The following is a 20234-nucleotide window of genomic DNA, read 5'->3' as shown; positions in this document are numbered from 1 at the left end:
GGGATACGTGGAGATGGGAGGGGACTAGACTGTGAGGGAGGGGTAAACACACAGTACAATATACAGTATATAGATAAAAAGAAGAAAAGCAGATGTAAAGATCTTAGAAGGAAAACAGCCTCCTTGCTGCTCGTATTAGGCAAATGGGACCCCCTACCCCAGATCCAGAGACTTGCCCAAGCTTTTGGCAATGGCAGCAAGGCCGGCAGACATACTTCCAGTTCTGAGCACAATGACCCTTGAACCACCAGGCCTCATACAAAGGAGGCCTGAGCAAGTGGTGTGTGGGAACCAGCACTCCTAGGATAAGTGCTGGTAAAGGTGAAGGGGCCCTTCATTGTGCAGGCTGCCTTCCTGGACAAATTAAACCTCATGGACACATAAGCCACCCACTCCCGTTTCAAAGCAAAACCAGCTCACCTTCTCTTCCTTCTGAAAAGCCAAATGGATACTGCCAGAACAATGCAGATGCCAAGAACACCAGCCAGGGCCACCGAAAGAATGATTCCTGGTGAAGAGGCAGCGGACACATGTTACACTCCTCCCTTCCCCTTCATCTCTTCCCGCAGCACATGGGTGTGAAGTCAGATGACAGCTGCATACCCACCCACCGAAGGGCGTCATTTCCCCACCTCTTCTCAGGTTCTGGTCTTTGGTAGCAGGACTGGCTGGATTACTCAGAGGGGGCCATTTGCAAATTGTGGTCATTCTCCAGCAGGGGTTCTCAAACTTGCATCAGGATCATCTGAAGAACTTGTTTAAAATGTAGATTTGGAGTCCAACCCCAGAGACTCTTGATTCAATCTGGAGTGGGGCCCAGAATCTGCATTTTTACCAGACACCTCTAGCTGATGCTGATGTGCGTGGTCCATACACCACACTTTGAGAAACCCTGGGCTACTGAGTAAGAACTTACTCCATCTTTGCCTGCTGGATTTAAGGCCCATTGGGATGCCTCTTTATCAGGGCTGCTCAAGTTCCATTGCACAGCCCAAAACAACCAGAGACCCATCCCCAAAGTCCCCTAGCCAGTCACCCGACCTCCACGTTGGGCTCAGGCATGTTTTTAGGCAATGGCTTTCCACCATGGCCAACAGAAGATCTTAGATAGGCTCTGTGAATGTACGCATGCTGTTTAGAGTGATTAGGTCTTTCATTAGGGGAGCATTTGATTGGCAGTTCATTTTTGAATCAAAGAGTGACTTGATCAAAGACCCACAGTGAGAAAGAGCCAGGAGCCATAGCAACAGCACAGAGAAGCAGAGAGGGTGGGCCAGAAGTCTCACAGGCACGATCACACCGAGAATCACAGTGAGCACCCAGCGGCAGCATGCACGGCCCGCCGGCCACATACCCCGACTCAGTCCTGCGTAGGTAATGTCTTGCACTTCGGAAGAGGAGGAAAAGATGGGAAGTTAACTGAGTCAAACTGGTGGGTGTGACCAATGTGTCGAAGCTCTCTACCTTTTGGTTGGAGGTGCTAGGCTTATTCAGACGAGGTAGGAGGAACTGCCTACCTCGGAGATTCACAAGTGATCCCTCCTCCTAATGCCCTTTAATCACAGCGTACTGTACTTAACTTGGGCAAGACTTCAGCTTTTAACACAAAGTGGCCAAAATGGGAGGTGAGGAAGGATATGAACCAGAGTCTGCCTGCTTCTCTGGTTCCCACCTTCTTCCTCAGTAAGGGATCTGCCCCGTCTGGCTGGCTGGGGCTAGCAGACCACCTTCTTCCTCAGTAAGGGATCTGCCCCGTCTGGCTGGCTGGGGCTAGCAGAGCTTAGTTGGAACATGTCACCAGACTTCTGCCCTGCGCCATCCAGTCTTGTCATGGATTGGTTCTATTTTCGCCCTGGCCCCACTGGATAAACAGGGGAAACACATCCACCACCCCAGCCTTCCTTCTGTGCCATGTGGAACCAGGGGACTGTGGCTTCTCTCAGCACGTCATTGTTGTAGATAAATGGGGTGAGTTAGGAGTCCTCAGTGGGCTGACATAGTAGTGTCCCTTTAGCTAAGGAGAAATCCCATCATCAACCTGTGGGGAACCTCCCTGGGGGCAGGTCACGGGCGACTCCATCTTCAGGGAGACAGAGAAGCCCAATCATGAAGCCTCCCGGGGTCGCCCAGCCTGCTGCTGCTCCCGGGCTCCCAGGAAGACCCTCCGTCTACACAAAGTCTGTTCATATGTACCCTCCTGTCTGATGGTTTTCTGACTTCAGTAGAAACTTCTAGCATATGTGTGTGTAGGGGTGCTTGTTTTAGTTGACATTGGAGGCTAGAGCTGTGCAGAAGGTGGCCACTCAGCCCGACACTAAGGAGAGCCTGTGTCCTTAGAGTTCATAATGGCAACTGAGATCTAGGTGAGCCCTGACTAAGTATGAGATGCCAGGCGAGGGCCAGGAACTTACCCCTGGGTCACTTGACACCCTAGGGAACCCGACTTGAGACTGCAGAGTGAGGTTTTGCTTGCCCTTCTGTTGTGGCCAGAGTCTGGCTGATTCCCTTACAGCCATCAGCCCTGGGTCCTTTCCCTACCGCCCTTTCCTACAATCTCCCATTGAGTCTGCATCTCTCTGGCCCACGGCTGGCCTCTGCAGTCTCTGGTTTGGCTTCCCCAGGTGGTCCTGGACTGTTGTAAGAATAAACAGCAGGTATGGAGAGGAGCTATCCACAAAGAACAGGGTTCTCTGGGCTCTTTGGCCACCGCTAGCAGCCCATGGCCTCCCACGTGGCAGAGAGTGGCTCCCCTCGTCTCATTCCCCGCCCCAGGCCCTCTCTTCTAACCTGAACACAAGAATTTGTCTGTGAGTCGGGAGACACTCAGGACATGAGGTCCCCCCTGGGGAGAGTGTCGGGTGTTTGTATTAGCACACGCTCTGTTCCCTGCATGTCTGTAGCCTCTGTACATTATAATTTGGTATTTGGAGTTTTTTCTTTTTAAGGTACCTAGAGGCGACTAAGGCTTCTAGGATCTTAAAAACAACAACAAACCAGAAAACCCCCGACTAGTCATGGTTTCCTTTTCACGCCTTTTGATGAAATACACTTTTGTTCTTTGTTCCTAAAACTCCAGATGCTTGTACCAAATGGGTTCTCACCACATAAAACTGTAAGTAGAGTAAGCCTAACCACTGGGCCAAGCCATCCAACTAGACATTCCTAAAGACATCACTGTCACAGTCACCTCAAACATCCTGACATCCACAAGGCCCCCAGACAGCTGAGCAGCCCACTCTGGGGCTGCACAAAGGCCCTGGGCCGTGGTCTGAGGGAGCTGAGCAGGGTCTGCATGAGCAAGGCCTCCGGGAGTGGGGCTTTCTCAGGAGCCCGGTGTGCTGACTTTCTGGAGAGAGAGTTTGGCTTTCCTGGCTCACTGAGCAGTAAACCCCTTGGCTCTCTGTCAGGCCCTATAAGTAACAGCCTAATTTTATCCAGGCCTAGAGCTGGGTTCCTTGCTCCCGGCCAACTACTTGTCAGGCCTCAGTTGCCTCTCCTTGGAAAAGGGAAAGGAGACCCAGCGACCTCAAAGACAAGGGAAGCCCCAGAGACGGGACAGATGCTTTCAGCTAAGACTTTGATGCAGCAAAAACAAAGCAGTTTGACTGATCAGGAAAAGAGCATAAGCTACTACGGAAGAGGAATGGTGGTGAGGGTGGCACCTCCTTAGAATTCTGGCCCCAGGCAGGAAGCCCCAGGCAGGAAGATGCTGGGATGCCGTCCCCTGCCGGTTGAGACAGCACCAACCATCAAGGAAGCAGGGCTTCTCTGTGGGACTGGATGAAGCCCACAGGGCCAGCATCGCACGGGAGGCAGATACTAAAGTATCTACTAATGAAAGGAAGAAGGGAAGCCAGGGAGACTTTGGGGGCACAGGGAGAGCTGTGGAGGTGACTGGAGAACTAGGGCCCAGAGAGAAACCAAAGCCTGCATCACAGCGGAGCTGTACAGAACAGGCATCACAGATGGTGCAGGAGAGATAGAGCTAGAGAAATTCACCTGCAGGTTAAACAAAGAAATGGTTTGTTTCTGAAGGGCAGATAAGACAAGTAGTCCCACTGAAGATCAATGGGACAGACAGGAGCAATGGAGACAGGCTGGTTGACAGAGATGGCCCATGAGAGCCACTGGGTGAGAAAGCAACAGAGGGGCCCCTGAACCCCTGGGGAAAGGTTGCACACGGTACAGACATGGGGAAGCCGTGCCATCCGCGCTCCATAAAGCGCTCTGGTACGTGCCAGGGCAGGCAGAGAGAAGGCAATGTGACACAGAAGGAAACCACCCAGACACAGAAGAACTTGACTGTCAACATGCCTCGCCCAGGAAGGTACAGACCCCCAGAGAAGATCGGCAGGCTGCTTGCCCCAGGGGCACTGCTACCTGGTCTGGCTGGCTCAGGAGCTGTCTTCCACTGGCATCTTGCTGGACCGAGGGATGCTGGTTAACTGCTTTTGAGGTCTTCTGAAGCCTCAAGTGCAAACAGAAGTCCAGCCGGAGGAACAGAGCCTCTCTGACGCAGCTTGCGGTTCCTGGAACACGTCTAGTATTTTCTAGTTCTATTTGCAATTCTGTTTATTCAAACAGAATTTTGGATAAAAAGGAATACAGCCTTTTTCAAAGTATTACTTTAAAGTATGGACTGTTTTTGTAGGTGACATGTTATGTAGTGAAAATAGAGGCAGGGAGAGTTTTGGTAATCCAGTTTTGAATGGTAAAACTCTTTACGATTAAAACACATGTCGTGGACTCAAGTAACTGACATGCTAGCCCTTCCTTTGGATGATGCTTTGGTAAGAAGAGCAAAGGAAGATGCCTTCAGTAACTGCAGAACATTACTGTCTTTGGAGTACATATTTAACTGGGGACTTTTCCTTAGTAACACTGTAAAGAAATAACCCAGTAAAAAAATAATTTCTACAAACAAATCTTCCAAAAAGATACCACCAGATTATATGAGGGAACTAAGTGGTTTTCTACAACCATGATCAGGACTGAGGGCTTTGCCTTCCAGAAGCAGGTATGTAGGCCCAGGAGAGAGAGCCACGCTGCTCTGAGGGACCTACATCCTGGGCGATGACACGGGTTACAGTGCCAGCCTGGGGCGTGTAGCACTGTCTGCTTGCCTTGGTGGCCGGGCTGCTCGTGCAGACAGAACGATGGATGGGACTGGGGCGTCTTATCCCTGTCAGGCCAGAGCGCCAGAAAGCCTGAGAGCATCTCTAGGCAACTCCCTCCTGGGCCTTCAGAACTCGGCAGTTAAAGCTGATCTTTCATTTTTCTTAAACAAATAAATTGATTTCAATGCTGTTGGCAAACTGATCACAGCAGAATAAGACAGAAGTAAAATTTAACAATTGGTCAGACTTATGTTCAAATCATTCTGCAGAGAAGGGGCTGGTGAGGGGAAGGGGAGGAAACGAATTGGTTACATTCTTTCAAGCTTGTCCTGTGCGCCAGGCACAATGCCAGGCACAAAAAGTGAGTAAGATGGCAATGGCCCCTGTCCTTAAGGAGCTTGTGGTGTGTGGATAACACATATTTTTCCTTTTTCTGAATGGTAATAAATCTTACCCTGTGGTGCGCTAAGACTCAAAAAGATGAGCGCACTGTTCTGGCCACCCTGAAGGAGGAGACTGTGCATCAGGGGAATGCGGAAGACTTCTGGGAGGATATGACGAGAATTGAGTTGCAAGAATTTTCCAGGTAGAAGAGGTGAGGCACACTCCAAGGGGAACAGTGTGAGCCTAAGTAAAGGGTGTGCACCCATGAAAGCAGCCGCCATGTTCAGGGGGGCCCATCGTAGTGTGGACGGTGCCGGGGATGTGGTGCTGGGAAGACCAGCTGGCCACCTCACAAAGGGTATCCCTGCTCTCTGCCTGGCCCCTCTGCCCACTGTCTTTTCCGAACATGGTCTGCTCTGTGCTAGAGGCTTGTTGTGAGGAGCAAGATAACATCCGTGCTGGACTCTCTGTTCCCCAGGGGGCCTAGCCTGGGGTGTGCTCAGAAAGCATGTGGTGTGTTAAACTGCATTAGCTGAAGGGACTAGGACTTTGCACTTTGCAGCTTAGCATGTTTGATGATTGCTGACTCTTCAGCCCCCTGTACCCAGGGGGCGTTGGAAGGTGGTAACTCCTCTGGTCTTTCATTTGGGTACTTTGGGAGAATGGATACATATATTTTATTTATAAACAGGAACTTTTAGAAACATAGGGTCAATAAGCACAAAACATACACTCTTAAAAATTATCAAAAAAGTAGATAATTAGCCATCTCAGCTTTGTAAGATTTTTTTTCTATCTCTTTTTTAAAGGTTTTTATAAAACTACCCAGTTCTCATAGGGTCATGCAGATTCTAAGCATGCAACACCACAGATCTGCCGTGGGCGCCCTTGTCTAAGTGTGTCTCGGCTGGACCCCGCTCGCCGCAGGGTGACATGCAGCTGCTCAGAGCAGGCCCACTAAAGACATGATTATAGAAACATTTAGTCTTGCCCCTCAACTTTCCCTTGTCCTGGCAAGGGAATAACATCAGTATTTAGGTTGGATGGGTTCTTGATATATTGCCCATCACCACCTGGACCCAGTGTTGGTGTCTGTAGGTATGAAGGAACCGAGACTTGGACCCCTGGGCTGTGACTCTGCTCTGCGGTCACCCTCCTTCCTCACGTTGGGTGCCTGACTCCCTGCGAGATCGGCACGGTCCCAGAATGTGTTCCCTCTCTCCGGGCTCCTGCATTAAGGACGAAGAGTCCCGTTTCTCCTCTTCAGCTCAAGCGTTCCATTTGTGCCACTTGGAAGAGGCGACTTTTAAGAGCTGAAAAAGGTGCCTGACATGACTTTCACCTCTCCATAAAGAGCGGGCATTTTAAAGGCAACAAACAACAACATTCACAAGAGGAAGCCTTGTGCAAACGGGAGGGAGAAGAATGCTGAAGGGTTTCTGAAGAAAGGTGCTGCCTGGGAGACTCCGGGGCCCCGATGAAGAGCTCTGTAACCTTAAGGAGGAGTACTTCTCTCGTACCCACTTCTCTCAGCCTGGGCAGGCCCAATTATATAAAAAGAACACTCACATTCTAAAAGAATACGGGGACCAGAGTTTCTCTTGGGTGTGACTGTTCTACATTAGTGACCCCAACCGTATTGTTTCAGGGGTCATCATCACCAGACTGTAGATGTCATGCTGGAATAGGATAAAGGCCAGGGCGTGTGATAAAACTCCAGAATGCTGTGATAAGAGTGGGAAAAATGAGTCTGGGCTGAGAAAAGTCATCGTACAACCCCTGGGAAGTAGTTCTCACTGAGGGACGATTGTGCTCCTCCTCTGCCTGAAACAGTCGGCTGTGTCTGGAGACATTTTGGGCGTTACACTGGGGGATGCTACAGGCACCCAGTGGTAGAAGCCAAGGGTGCTGCTAATGCTACAATGCACAGGACAGCCCCCCCCCCCCAACAAGAATTATCCAGCCTCCAAATGGCAATAGTACCTGAGCTGGAACACCCTGCCCTGGGGCTAAGCCTTGGTTAGACTGTACCCCTCCTGAGGACAGAACCAGGTCCTGTACTCCCTTCTGAGTGCAGCAGAGCAGAAAGCAGGGTCAGGTGAAACAGTTCAGTCCCAGTTGCTCCAATTTGGTTAAATCCCAGCTCCTCCTCTCAAAGTCTATGTACTTTCTCTCCCAGAGGATTTCTTTAACATCACTTTTCTCCTGGTGAACATTTCTAACTCCATAGTTCCTGATAACTTCCAGAGAACACCCTGAGTAAACCACACCTAATTACAAACATGCCTCAGGGCACTGAGTACAATAGCTGAGTCCAGATTGCCCAGGTTGACGCTGATGAACAGGCTCACCCGTGCGTTTGAAATGGCAGGCCCGAGGCCGCTTCGCGGTGGTGTGTGAGGCCCTCCTGAGCGCAGGCGCCATGGTCGCGTGAGGTTTGGGGTTCCACTCCTGTGGGGCTGCCACCCCGTTGTCCTTTCTAACAGCCCTGTTTGTTGCCTGTATCTTATGGAAGTGATAGGAAGGGGAGAATTCTGGCCAAGTTTCTATAATCAGCCTCCAAATGAACAGGTTTGCCTTGGACTGCCATGGACTCTCCAGTGAGAGAGCTGGGCCCAGCCTGGGCTCCGGAGAGCAGCAGCTCTGGGTGAGCTGTGCAGGAGGGGCAGTGACAAAGCTGCATTTGGGCTTTGATTGTGATGTCCTAAGCAGGGATGTGGTCTATGGGCTTCTGCCTAGAGGCTCACAAGCTCCCTTAGCCAGACTGGGAGGGTCTACCAAAGCGCTCTGCTACACCCCTGACTGCCCTGCCCACTCTATAAGCGCCAACTTAGACCTGAGGCGGTCTAAGAAGATGGCTAATTACTCCCAACACCACAGTTCATCGCTACAAATAGGGGGTTACTCTGGGATGTCAGAATCATGTTTCTGCATGGTTTCTTCCGATCCTCTGTAACTGCCCTTAACACTTGCCCCTGCAACGTAAAGTCAGGATGGACAGTTGTTAGTGTCCACTAACATGCATCGTAACACGCTAGCGCTGGAAGGTCGTTAACACAGCTAGTCCAACCTGTTATCCTGTGGCCGAGGAAACCAAGGCCAAAGAAAGGACATAATTTGCCACCTCATTCAGCCAGGAGGACACAAAGTATCTGTCACCTTATCCCCTGTGACTTGTGTAGGTCAGCCCAGAGAACAGAGCTGATGATTATCCTCGAAGCACAAGCAAACTTCTACTTGATCTATGTGGGCAAAGTCCCTTCTCTGCAGGCAGAGTTTTTTCTTTTATTTAAGAGTTGAGGTATTTCCATTTAACCTTGGACTACTATGTACCACGTTTTGAGGACAAGGAAAAGAAGAAGTTATATCCAGAATAGGTCAAAGGGACCAGGCTGTCCATTGGAGGCATTTCCTAGGGATGCTGTCATGGCCATCATCATCTATATTCACAATCTTTAGGAAGGTCTGTTCACAGATTCAGTTTTCAGAGCAGAAAATAAAAGGAAAGAAGGAAACTACCTTAACTAAGTGATATCTGAAGAGAACACAAAAGATACATTCTTGGGCAGTTCTTGATTAAATAATGGACAGAGAAGGACATAAGTGAGCCCAGATGTATGAGTCAATTGTTTCTAAAGTTTCCTGACGAGGGCTTTGAAATATAATCTTCATATGTTCAATTATGCTTAGGAGGTGATATTTATAATCTCACACATTAAGAAAGGAACAAACAAGGTGTACCAGGAGAGACAAGGGGAGCTGGTTTTCTGGCAAGTGGATTAATGGCCACCTTTAACTATGAACACTTGGCCCAGTTTGGTCACAAGTGATGTGTAAGAGGATAAAGTGGTGCTTTCACGGACCTACCTGCTCTGAGCACTCCAGGCTCTCAAGTCGGGAGCAGCTCAATTATCTACAGTGAGACAGTAAACTTGGAGGTTTGAAGAAGGGTGTGAACCCCTTCCCCCCTTTCCCAGGCCCCTGGCTTCCAGCAGTACTGATGTAGGTACTGAGCGAGTGAAGATGTTAAATGTCCTTCTGGGGAGTTATGGTTACAGATTGAAAGGAAGAACTGAGCTTCCATAGCATTGGAAAGAAAGCAAACAAGGTTCACTCAATATAATAGATCCTGTGTGCCTGTGCTTAAGCAGACTTCGAGGAGATGAGCCAACAAGGCAGTGAGTGCAGACGGGCCCTGCCACGTTAGACCACGAGCTGCTTGTGACCACATTGTATGTGACTCCTTTCAAAAGAGCATCCCTGGGCACTGATGGTACTGGTGGTGCCGTAAATCACCTAACAAGGCTGAAGATGGGCCTGAAGCTAAGGAAGCCTAGACTAAGAAGTTAAGCATGTGATCTCATAAAAAGGAGGCTATCATATGCCTTAGGAGAAGGGGTAGGTCTCCAGAGAAGAGCAGTCCCCCTGAACATTTTTTCTTCCCTGTCCATGGGAGAGTCCCAGACTCAATGAGGGCTCTGGTCCATGTGCCCGGAGGCCTGGCCTGTGCTTCCCTACAGAGGCCCAGGGAAGTTGGGAGCAGGGGGAGACCTCAGTAAACCCACACGTGATAGATCCTCGTGCACCCTGGTTCCCCTGGTGGCTAGAGTGCTCTTAACCCACCCAAGGGCATCTGGGACAGAGCGTGAGGGCAGGGCCCCGACTCCATACTGAATGGACGTCTTGCCCTCCCCACCCCCATACACACCCTGCATGTCCTCACCTGGTCGGAAGGAGATGTACACCAACCTCTCATCAAACTTCTGGACCCGCCGGAAGTTGTTGACCATTGCTCTGGGGGATGAGTCATTCTCGTGTGTGCAGTACAGAGCTGTCTCCAGAGCCACCAGCTATGGGGAGAAGAGCAGACACACACCCTGTGGGCAGAGTGGCAGCTCCCTGCCTGACCTCTAGGAGGAGGGCACTACCAGCTCTCACCCCCGTGGCCTTGGTGGAGACACGGTAGAAAGTAGCTGGGAAAGCCACGGAACTGCTACTCTGCCCCCCGGGCATCTGGACGACTGGGCCTGGGGGAGCTGACCTGTCTTCCCGCCTCCCAGGCTTTGGGGAAGGTTAGTGCTGTTAGCTCCAGTTTGTGCCTGAAGTCTGCCCTGCAGGAAGGAAAATCCGGGGTGCTGGCGGGGCTCCTCAGCCTCTGCCAGAGACTGCACTCCTCTCCTGAGTGTGATTTGGAACCAGAGGGGTTTGGGGTTCCTTATTCTGATGGTCCCATCAGAAGGAACAGAAAGAAGGAGGTGAGAATTTAACAGGTCATCTGACTGCCAGCTCCATGGAGTTTTTGTATACCCACATAGATTATATAATCTGTTTCCAAGGCAGTTTCTGGGTCAGGAGTTTACTGCTTCCCCCCAACATTTCTGCTCTTGATTCATCATCACATCTTTATTCCTGTCCGTCTACCTGCTGCCCTTGATCTAGGTTACTCAGATCAGTAGCTCCTAGGAGAAAAGGAGCTGCAGGGACGGGTAGGTGGGCCGTGAGCCAGTGTGCAGCGCTGCCCCAGCTCTTGCCAGCCTCTTTTCTTCCTGACACACTGAGGCTGTGGAGTTAGAGGGACGGGCAGCGACCTGGAACTCTTAGCTCTGTCGCTAACCAGAAGTGATCCTGCAAGTTTTCCCTCAACCCTCCAACCATCACTGTCCTCACTAGACTGAGCTCCTTGCGGGTGCAGAACCTCACTTCTCAGTGCTGCAGTCCCAGCTTCCCAGTTTGTGAGATGATTTAACCTGATCCTACCTACTTGATCCTGCCCCTGTCCAGGGACCATGCGCTCCCGGGGCGAACACCACCCACTGAGCGTATAGTAGGAAATGCAACTTAACAACTCTTTTTTCAAGAACTGTGGCGATAGATTCATTTTCCCATTTGACTTGCTGCCCCACACATAACTTCTGCTGCGCTTCCCAGGCACCTGTGACATTTGGAGAGGTTTTGCATAAGCTTGTCTACGAAACTCTAAGCTAGGAAAGTAAGTCAATGATTATGATATGGGTGATACCATGTGGTCTCTGACTTGGAGGGGTACAACACTTACCTGCTCCTTGGAAATTTGCACGGGGTTCCTGAAAACTGTCCAGAGCACATTGGGGTTGCAAGGAGGTGTGGTCAGGGACCCTTGGTAGCGATAGTACTCGGCAGGCCTCTCTGGAAGCAGCTCTTCAATGCTGAAACCCGGAATGTACACCTCTTGGCCTGGAGAGAAATGTTGGGGGATGGTGTCATCCTTGTTTCTATGGCAGTGGGGCAGCTGAGCATAGGACTGAGCCTTGAAATGGGAACCAGCCTCTTTCTGGGCCATCTGACCCAAGGACCTAGTCACAGACAACACTTGCCTTCAGCATTCATTTTTCTTCGGGTCACATGGGAGTCACTTCATCCTTTTCCTACAGAGGGTGAATTAATATCCCAGGACCCCTCACCTTTGTACTTTACATCTTGAAGGTGATTGAAGATCTTGTCGTAGGAAGGATTGAAGGAGCCCTCCTGCAACAGAGAAGGGGCGGGTTGAACTGGGACAAGGTTCTATAGGCTGGGCCGGGACTGACAGTGCTAATGAAAGGGCTCAGGTGAGGGTACATGGTCACCGCTGCCAGGCCCTCCCTGAATAATGCCCCGTCCTAGGACACATATGATGGGTCCTAGGCTGGTACAGAGTTGGTGGAATAGTCCCTGCCCTCCTGTAGCTCAGGGTATAGTTTCCAGCCCAAGGTGTTAGGGCCTGAGTGTCAGTGGTGGGATTCAGCTGGTTCGCACCGGTTTAGCAGAACCGATACCTAATTTTTGTTGAGTTTGACGAACCGGTTGTTAAAATGGAAGTTGTAATCAGGGTTCTCTCTAAGGTGGGTGCCTGGGCAGCTGCCCAATGTGGAAATCACAAATTTACATTCCTTACTCTTTTTTTAACTTTCATCTGTGCAACAGCATATTCTAAGCACTGGTAGTGATGTTCATTCCATCCATAGGTGAAAAAAATTGCAAGTGAGAACGCCAATCAAGAAGCAATATGAGCCTCACCAGGTGGTGGTGCAGTGAACTTTTTACACAGGGGGCCAGTTCACTGTCCCTCAGACCATTGGAGGGCCACCACATACAGTGCTCCTCTCACTGACCACCAATGAAAGAGGTGCCCCTTCCGGGAGTGCGGCGAGGGGCCGGATAAATGGCCTCAGGGGGCCACATGCGGCCTCTGGGGGCCACATGCGGCCCGCGGGCCGTAGTTTGGGGACGTTTGGAATAGAGTGTCGGACTGGGACGTGGAGGACCCAGGTTCAAAAACCCGAGGTCGCTGTCTTGAGTGTGGGCTCATCCGGCTTGAGCAAGGCCTCACCAGCTTGAGCACGGGGTCACTGGCTTGAGCGTGGGATCATAGACATGACCCCATGGTGGCTGTTTTGAGCCCAAGGTTGCTGGCTGGAGCCCAAGGGTGCTGACTTGAGCAAGGGGTCACTTGCTCTGCTGGAGTCCCCCCACCCCGGTCAAGGCACATATTAAAAAAGCAATCAAGGCCCTGGCCGGTTGGCTCAGTGGTAGAGCATCAGCCTGGCGTGCAGAAGTCCCGGGTTCGATTCCCGGCCAGGGCACACAGGAGAGGCACCCATCTGCTTCTCCACCCCTCCCCCTCTCCTTCCTCTCTGTCTCTCTCGTCCCCTCCCGCAGCCGAGGCTCCATTGGAGCAAAAGATGGCCCGGGTGCTGGGGATGGCTCCTTGGCCTCTGCCCCAGGCGCTAGAGTGACTCTGGTTGCAACAGAGCGACCCCCCGGAGGGGCAGAGCATCGCCTTCTGGTTGGCAGAGCGTCGCCCCCTGGTGGGCGTGCCGGGTGGATCCTGGTCAGGTGCATGCGGGAGTCTGTCTGACTGCCTCCCCATTTCCAGCTTCAGAAAAATACAAAAACAAAAACAAAAAAAAAAACAATCAATGAACAACTAAGGTGCTGCTACGAAGAATTGATGCTTCTCATCTCTCTCTCTCTGCCTGCCTGCTTGTCTTTCTCTCTGTCTCTGTCTCGGTCACATACATACACACCCACCACACACACACACACACACACACACACACACAAGCAGCAGCAGCAATATGTAAACATCTTAACAGTTTTATTGTTTTTTTGTAAGGTATTATTTAATATTTTTAATTAATATTTTAGAACTCTTATATTCTAGTTTTGTATGCCTCTTTTATTGTTCTTATTTAAGTATTAAATGTATGAAAAAATAAACTACCTTTCAGTATATCATTTCTTTATACTTAAAACAGTCATTAGGGGAGAGTTCTGGTTGCTAAATTATTTGAATCCCAGCACTGGTGAGTGTCCTAGGGCAAGGAATATAGCTGGTGTTCTTGATGACCTGGCTGTGAGCCTGAATGCATCTTCTCTCACCAGAACTTAAGGGAGCTTGAGTTCATGAAGCCAAGTCATGCAAGTAAGCATGTTGAAAAACAAGGGTCATGCCGTCTCATTAAGGAAAAATAATGCAAGTGAATCGGGAGATATTCCCACTTTCTGAGATTGGGAAAGAACTCATTCCAGGGTCCACAGAAAGGGTGGAACTTGGATACCAGGAGTGCGTCAGGAGTTCCAGCATCTGCTGGTGCAGAACTGAGTGATTCCCATCCCCATCCCCACACACATACTCACACACATACTCACACACATACTCACACATCCTATCCAGCTGAACCATCCCATGTCTTATGCAACAGGGCTGAGAAGTAGGGCTCAGTTTTCCAGTGTCACAAAGGACATGTCCATTTCTGCTGCCCTGCCACAGAAAGTGCTGCCTTCAGGCCAAGAGAGAAGGAACTTTATGGGGAGTAGCCCCTGTTCTGGAGACAAGACAGCCAAACTGAGCGTGAACCATGCACATCCAACAGACAGGTGTGCATGGAACCACATGCCACATCTAATATCATCCAAGCTCCAAATTTCACGTAAAATCCCTTTTAACATCTCTTACCTCTATAAGAACAGCTAGGACAGCAAGGCCTTCTGACTTGTTACTGGCGGTGCTGGCGTTGGGGTACAGGTCCGAGTTATAATGGACAATGTGCAGCTGCAATAGGCAAGAAGTCGCTTATGAGGGGGTGGGCAATTCATGGTAACCTTTCGCTTTTGCAGGAGACTGAAACCCAGTGGGGAGGACAGACCTCCCCCAGGGAGATTATGCCTCTCAGACCCTCCCCTCCCGGCCTTCTCGGTTTCCCTTCCCCCGTTCCTCCCTGCAGACTCTGCCAGGGCAGACTGTCCATCTTATTAATTCATTGCCTCTTGGGGTCTGATATGCTGCTTGGGAAGTACCAGGTGCACAATAGATACTGAATGAATGAATGAATGAATGAATGAATGAATGAATTTTATACTAGCCGTGAAAAGTCCTGGGTACTTTGAAGCACTTCTCCCTTCTGGTTTTTTTACTTGTTTTGGAGCCTAGGGCAAACTGGTTTCTTGTGGTCTGGAAGCAGTGGGGCTGGGGCAGTAAACCTCTAACTGTCGCTTAGTTGTAACTGTATCCAGAGTAGGACACACATTTATCCCTTAGGGGGAGAAAAATCACAGCATGGTTTTATAAAGGTTTCACCAGCCATATTTTTTAAAAATTTTAATTTATTGTGTTGATATGCTTTCAAGTGTCCCACTCAATATCATACCCTCATCAGCCATAGTTTAACTGGCCACAAAACAAAACCGTTGTTCCATGAATATAGACTTTTACCTTCACATGAGAAAAACCTAAACTCATTTTTTTTCAGAGCAGAAATTGTCATTATTAAAATGAGGAAAAGAGAAATTTTTGAAGAATCTTAGGTAAAAAAGTCTAGGTGAGGTCACATCCTCTCGACGAGCAAGCTCTTTCTCCACCGTGTGAAACCCAGTGAGAAGACCACTACAGGCCAGGGACGGAGCTGTCACCACCAGCCCACTCTGCTGGACTGATACCTGGGTCTTGAAGCTTCTAGAACTGTATTAGCTACTACAAGTAAATCCACTATTGGTCACTTGCGTACAAGCCTCTGTATGGACAAAAGCTTTCATTTCTCCATGATAAACAGCTAGGAGTGGAACAGCAGAGTTACAGACTGGCTTGGAAGTCCAAAGATGTTGGAAGAACAATATAGGACTCTATAGAAGACGGTGTTTACATATGGAAAGGTACAAACGTCTTTGTATGAATAAGCTAAATTGCTGCGCTCCAATAAAGTGCAATAAATACACTCAAAGGCCACTCTCTACCCTATTCCCTACAGATTTTACTGACATTTTAATAGTTGGATTTTTTTTCTAATTCCTCTATAACTGGGCCCAGTGATGAGGTAACAGTTAACATGGCGGAAGAAAGCTCAGTAGCTGGGACCATGACTTCCAGGAAGAAAAGTTCTGTATGGGTTCTGGCACATCCTCTTGGGAGCAGTGATGGTACAACAATTAACTTTCCCTTCTGGGTGTGGGACACTAGAGATAATGCTAGAGACAGAGGGAATAAGATCCAGGGAGCCAGTTCTACTGATGTTGTTTCACTGGGGACAATGCAATTGAAGATTGGAATGCATGGAGATGGACATAATGCTATTGCCAAGACAACAGCCCAAAGAACCTCCTTACAATTAGAAATGTGGAAAGAGAAGTATATAGAAGATACAGGGGTTCTCTTTATTGGGCTTAAATTCTTTATCTGTTTTCCTCACATGTATTAATACATTGTCTAATATTTGGTCTTAAGTGAAAAAAAAAAAAGCCTAAGTGAGCACTAAGACATAGTTATGACAAATTCTGGCAATGTGTAACTTGATTTTTAATCCTAAAGGTGGTACCACTTGTTCTCTAAAAAACTGTATTAGTAAATAGATCTATAGATATGAAACATGCATTTTTTGTTGATTCTTTGCCTCTTGTGACTGTGATACATTGAAATTTTTTCTCTTGTTTTTCTTTATCCATCTCTTTTACTATTGTATATGATTATATATAGAATTCAAGAATATTTTATTGACTACAGCTCAATGTTCCCTACTTTTTAAGTGGCCCTTTCTAATTCTAATTTTTAAAAATTATATCACCTGACCAGGCGGCGGCGCAATGTTTAGAGCATCGGACTGGGATGTGAAGGACCCAGGTTCGAGACCCCAAGGTTGCCAGCTTGAGCACAGGCTCATCTGGTTTGAGCAAAGCTCACCAGCTTGGACCCAAGGTCGCTGGCTCGAACAAGGGGTTACTCAGTCTGCTGTAGCCGACGGGCAAGGTACATGTGAGAAAGCAATCAATGAACAACTAATCCATCACAACGAAAAACTAATGATTGATGTTTCTCATCTCTCCTCCGTTCCTGTCTGTCTGTCCCTATCTATCCCTCTCTCTGACTCTCTCTCTGTCTCTCTAAAAAAAAAAAATTAAATAAATAAAAATAAATAAATAAAAATTATATCAAATTATAATTATTGCTTCTTTTAAGTGGTCCTATTAGCAGCTCCTACTTCACCATCCTCTCCCCCCCCCCCCCCCGCCCCAAAGGACATAGCTTCCTGTAGTGCCCTACGCCATCCTGGTCTGTCATCACTTTGACAAATGGAGCAGAATTCTATATGGCTAAAACCCCAGAGGTCCTAGAGCCTTATTTCTCTTTATAGCTGGCCTTTGAACTTGTACTCTGTCTTACCATTTTCCTCACTGTGTTGAGATTAAATCAAGAGCAGGTGAAGATTAATACAAACAAAAGAAATTCCCTGCTGAGAGGATAAGGGTTTTCTTATAGAGATTGAATCCAGAAGAACCTTTACACTCGGAAGGGTCCTCCATAGAGAATCTATCACTTTAGGGTTAACTTGATGTATTTTCTCTGTTACTGACACTTATGGCCCATCTTTACCAAACTCTTGGTCTGATGATGTCAGCAGAACATACAATAACTAGAAATGTTTTTAAATGTCCAAACTCTCCCAGCCTATACCCTAACTCCTTCTTTATTCCCCATGGGAAAGGAGGAGCCTCCAGATTGCAATTAGCTGGGAAGAACTCACGGTCTCGGAGATTCAGAGGGCGGCGTGCTCTGAAATATGTGCACCTCCAGCAGTGCCATTCTATTTGGCCAGAATTATAGTCCCTCATTTGTAATTCAACCTATAATTAGCCTGAGACATTAACCAGTTCAGCAATTAAGAACAGAGGAGAGTGATCATGTTAGTATTTACTATGGGCTCCACTGGCTAATCAGTAGTATTTATCTCCTTGTATTGCCCTGTAAACATTCAGAACACTCCCCCAAGTTCAAGCCCATGGGAGCTCTGAAATAGCAACTGTACCCCTCTGTCCCCACTGTACATGCGGCGTCTCCCTGTTTTCCTTTGGCATCCTGAGGGGCTCCATAGCATAATGCTCTTTTGAAGTCCCAAGCTATCCTCAGTGAGACTCTGGTTGCCATAATGCCCTGAACGTTATGAGGCCAGTCATCTCTTGATTTGTGGCCAAGGAGAAGAAAAGCCCTGGACCTGGGTTCCCAAGTTCCCAGCACAGCCCGTGTCCAGGGAAAGGAAAGATGGGATGGGAAAGACCTAGGCAAACAGCATGGCATGTGGTGAAAGACAGGCGTTTTGGGGAGCTATTAGCCTAGTATGACTCAGCAGTGGGGTGCATCAGCGAGACCCGCTGGCGGGATCTTACTCTGTGCCAACTGAAGGGTGATGCCTAGAAAAGGGGCATATGTGTCCCACTGTGCCCCTGGGAGCACTGGCTCCTGAGCAGCACCGCTCAGTGAAAGACAGACACGCTCAGCCTGTTTAGGAGAGCGAGGGGACCAGGACACTGCAGAGGAGCTGCAGGATGGCTGGAGTCGCTGCCCCTTCCTCGCTGCCTACGACGGGGCCTGTGTAGGTGTAGAGAGCGTGAAGGCAGCGCCCCCCCCCCCCCCGCCCGTGCTCTGATCTTATCTGCACACCAGCCTAGTGGAAGAATGCCAGATCGCCTACCGCTGGGCAGCTTCTGCCAGCCTGGCCACCCGACTCACCTCGGCAGCGAAGTGCTTCCCACCAACAGTGTGCTCGGAGCCGTGGGGGTCGTTCTTGTTACCCCAGTGCAGGTGCAGCTGGGTGGCGCTGTAGAGGGAGGGGAGGCCCTGGACATACATGCCCGGGGGCAGCTCCAGCTTCGCTGTGGGGAGTAGAGGGCACCTTCAGAGTCAGGTAGCCAGCACCTGCCCGGGCCCAGACAGGCGGCAGGTGGGTACAGCAAGATGGAGACTACAGAGACACAGCCTGTGGGTCAGAAACCTGGCCTCCTTCCTTGAGGACGTCCCTAATTCACCAAAGTAATTCCAGTGGCTCCAGGACCTTCTTGGTCCCCCTTGGAAAATGGGGCAGGAACACTAATACTAGACCAGTGGACGGATGTTTGTTTACATGTCCATACATTGCATACCTGATTAGGAAGACACAACCTTTAACGAAGTACCTGCCAAGCTGCAGAATTTGATCACAACAACTAGTATAAATATAATAATAATTGCTATTTCTGAAGCATCTATAACAGATCCCAACATAGTAACATCTCATCTTCACAGTACCCACTAATATGCCCATTTTCCAGGTGAACATTCAAGGAGGTCATGAGCACTCCAGCCAGAATGCAAATCCAGGTTTGACTCGAAGCCTGGATGTGTTGCGTGCCTGCAGCAAACTCTGTGGCTCCTTGAAGTCATGATGCCTAAGAGTTCACTCCCGCACCACAGCCAATGGCCAAATGGCTCAGGCCTGTCTCTTCCCCCATCCCAAAACACGTGCTTCTTCTGAGAGGTGCCATCCTGGCAGAAAGGCCTGAGCCCAGGGCCTTCAGCATCCCCTGGACAGATTGGTCTGGGCCTCCCCCACGGGCTCCCCTCGCCCCCTCCCCTCAGGCGCCTCAGTGGTGCCCCTCCCCTGGCAGGCAGGGAGCTGAGGGGAGCTCACACATCCCCTGCAGGTCTCTGGGGTCTCTCCCTCACCTGAATGGCCGTTGTTGGTCAGGATAAATTGCTCATCGTCAGACACGTTGTAGCCTAGGAACTCCAGGGGCACGAGGCTGGCGTCGTACTGGAGGATGTCACTGTGCAGGTCGATTGGGGACTGCATCAGGCCCCCACAGGATGGGTAGTGCTTGGGCCAGTTCTTCTCCCCGTCAGGACCTGGAAGGAGAGGTTCAAGCCCAAGATTTACTCAGTTTTCCTCACCTTTTATTTCTGTGTTCAATATATTTACTCCTTTTCTCTTCTTAATCCACAGAGGTAAATTCTTCAAGGCTCAGAGATCTCAGCCTACAGAATCAGGTCCAACAAACGCCTTAAGACCACGTGCTCTTGACTTGATGTGGGAAAGAAGGACGAGAGCAGCCCCATGCCAGGGACTAGGGCCACTGAGCTCGCCTTTACTTTGTCCATTGTTCATATTGTGACACAATACACATTTTCTCCACATGAAGACCTACTGACTTTCAGCAATTTATCTATTATGAGCAGGGGTTGCTCTGGGTCTTAAGGCTGCCAGGTTGAACACAACACTAGAGACCCTGCTGGCCCAACTTGCATTCTAGTGGCTGGAAAAATTGGTGTCTGACTGACTACAGCTCCAGGTAGGTCTCTGAGGCTAATGGGTTTACAGGTATGATCTTCCTGAGAGAAAACCCGAGAGCAGTGGTCCCCAACCTTTTCTGGGCCACGGACTGGTTTAATGTCAGAAAATATTTTCACGGACC

General features: G+C 49.4%; 1 protein-coding gene across 2 annotated transcripts in view; it reads right to left on the bottom strand.

Moving 5' to 3' along the window:
- Positions 1–20234, bottom strand: part of CA12 (carbonic anhydrase 12) — a 65714-nt gene that overhangs the window by 3094 nt on the left and 42386 nt on the right. The window contains exons 3-10 of one of the 2 annotated variants that reach the window (XM_066276275.1): positions 19489–19668; positions 18517–18659; positions 14479–14574; positions 11942–12005; positions 11557–11714; positions 10225–10351; positions 1355–1387; positions 421–508 (exon numbers count right to left, since the gene is read on the bottom strand). In XM_066276275.1, coding sequence (XP_066132372.1) covers positions 421–508; positions 1355–1387; positions 10225–10351; positions 11557–11714; positions 11942–12005; positions 14479–14574; positions 18517–18659; positions 19489–19668 — 889 coding nt within the window. The remainder of the gene's footprint in view (positions 1–420; positions 509–1354; positions 1388–10224; positions 10352–11556; positions 11715–11941; positions 12006–14478; positions 14575–18516; positions 18660–19488; positions 19669–20234) is intronic. The other variant, XM_066276276.1, reaches the window with a different exon arrangement.

Source organism: Saccopteryx bilineata, chromosome 4, assembly GCF_036850765.1.
Source record: "Saccopteryx bilineata isolate mSacBil1 chromosome 4, mSacBil1_pri_phased_curated, whole genome shotgun sequence".
Classification (NCBI taxonomy): Eukaryota; Metazoa; Chordata; class Mammalia; order Chiroptera; family Emballonuridae; genus Saccopteryx; species Saccopteryx bilineata.
Note: the sequence above shows the minus strand (reverse complement) of the source record. Positions and strands in the feature narration are given on the sequence as shown.